Source organism: Tupaia chinensis, unplaced genomic scaffold, assembly GCF_000334495.1.
Source record: "Tupaia chinensis unplaced genomic scaffold, TupChi_1.0 Scaffold000529_1, whole genome shotgun sequence".
In the NCBI taxonomy this organism is placed as follows: domain Eukaryota; kingdom Metazoa; phylum Chordata; class Mammalia; order Scandentia; family Tupaiidae; genus Tupaia; species Tupaia belangeri.
In genome coordinates, this window is record NW_006160042.1 from 233,980 (window position 1) to 235,530 (window position 1,551).

Sequence of the window (1,551 nt, forward strand, 5' to 3'; positions counted from 1 at the left end):
CCCCCCCACCAGCCTCTCTCCTCCGGAGCCGGCGTTGTGCCCGGGGCGCACCGGGAGGAGGGACCAGGATCCGGCGCCCGGACGCAGATACTGACACCAAAGGAATCCGGGTGGCCCCCCATCCCGCGCACCATGTGGGCCCCCGGGAACCCGGCTCCGCCACCCCGGCTGCCCGCCGGCCCCGGCCTCAGCCCTGGCCAGGCGGAGATTCTGCGGACATTCAGGTACCTATTTGGGTGCACAACCTGGGAGGGGAAAGAGCAAGGAGTGGGGAACATAGCAGGGGCAAAAGAAACCCCCAATTCTCCCTCCACCCGTTTTAGGTCCCAAACGCAAGCTGCTTCCCTCCCCCCACTCAATTTTTGGGGCTGTGGCAACCTAAAAGAGGTTAGGAATGGGAATATGTGTGTGTGACTGTATGGTGCATGTGTGTGGGTGGGTGGCGTTCAGCATCCTAGAAAGGGGGAGACCAAGTGTGGATGAGAAAAGGGAGATGCTGGAAAGGTCTGATAAGCCGTGGGGTGAGGGTGGGGGTGCGGATATCCCTGCGCGTGCACGTACGCATTTGCACGCGCGCTCCTCCTTCAGTGAGGGTGCACCCTTCCCACCTCCTCAGGCATGCGCTGGGGGGAAGGGGCAGCTCAAAGGCATGAGTTAGAGGAAGCACTGTGCGGTGGACCCACGCCGGGTCCCTCCATCCGTGCCTCAGTTTCTCTGCTGAACTCATCAATAAGATCTCTCTCTTTCTTACAGGGATCGGCTTCACCACTGAGACCTCAGGCCTCTGCCAGCCTCCACCCCCACATCCCTAGCTATCTTCAGCAGGTCCCAGTCCTGTCTCTATTGGTGCCCACGCCCCAGCCGCAGCTATGCTGCACACCGAGGGCCACGCTCTTCTTCGAGCCGTGGGTCAGGGTAAGCTACGCTTGGCCCGTTTGCTTCTGGAGGGAGGCGCCTACGTGAATGAGGGTGATGCTCAGGGGGAGACTGCGTTAATGGCGGCCTGTCGTGCCCGCTACGACGACCCCCAGAACAAGGCGCGAATGGTACGCTACCTCCTGGAACAAGGTGCGGACCCCAACATCGCAGATCGGCTAGGGCGCACCGCGCTCATGCACGCTTGCGCCGGGGGTGGGGGCGCCGCGGTAGCCTCGCTGCTCCTCGCCCACGGCGCAGACCCTTCGGTCCGAGATCACGCCGGCGCCTCGGCGCTTGTCCACGCCCTGGACCGCGGGGACCGCGAGACCCTTGCTACGCTGCTGGACGCCTGTAAGGCTAAGGGCACGGAGGTCATCATCATCACCACTGATACCTCTCCCTCGGGCACCAAGAAGACCCGGCAGTATCTCAATTCTCCGCCGTCTCCAGGGGTGGAGGACCCTGCTCCCGCCCCTTCTAGCCCAGGGGTCTGCACGTCGCCTTCAGAAATCCAACTACAGACTGCAGGAGGCAGTGGGCGGGGGTTGTTATCACCTCGCACCCAGGAAGAAGAGGAGAAACGGGACGTATTTGAATTTCCTCTTCCTAAGCCCCCGGATGACCCCTCCCCTT

At 62.7% G+C, this 1,551-nt stretch overlaps 2 protein-coding genes across 3 annotated transcripts in view; one reads left to right on the forward strand and one right to left on the reverse strand.

The window, feature by feature from the left end:
• POLR3GL (RNA polymerase III subunit GL) overlaps positions 1–1,178 on the reverse strand; it is a 15,840-nt gene extending 14,662 nt beyond the window's left edge. Inside the window, exon 1 of one of the 2 annotated variants that reach the window (XM_006157126.2) lies at positions 1,056–1,178. The gene's annotated coding sequence lies outside the window, so the exon portion shown is untranslated. The remainder of the gene's footprint in view (positions 1–1,055) is intronic. The other variant, XM_006157124.2, reaches the window with a different exon arrangement.
• Positions 27–1,551, forward strand: part of ANKRD34A (ankyrin repeat domain 34A) — a 4,361-nt gene continuing 2,836 nt past the window's right edge. The window contains exons 1-2 of the mRNA XM_006157155.3: positions 27–224; positions 754–1,549. Coding sequence (XP_006157217.1) covers positions 870–1,549 — 680 coding nt within the window. The 5' untranslated portion in view covers positions 27–224; positions 754–869. The remainder of the gene's footprint in view (positions 225–753; positions 1,550–1,551) is intronic.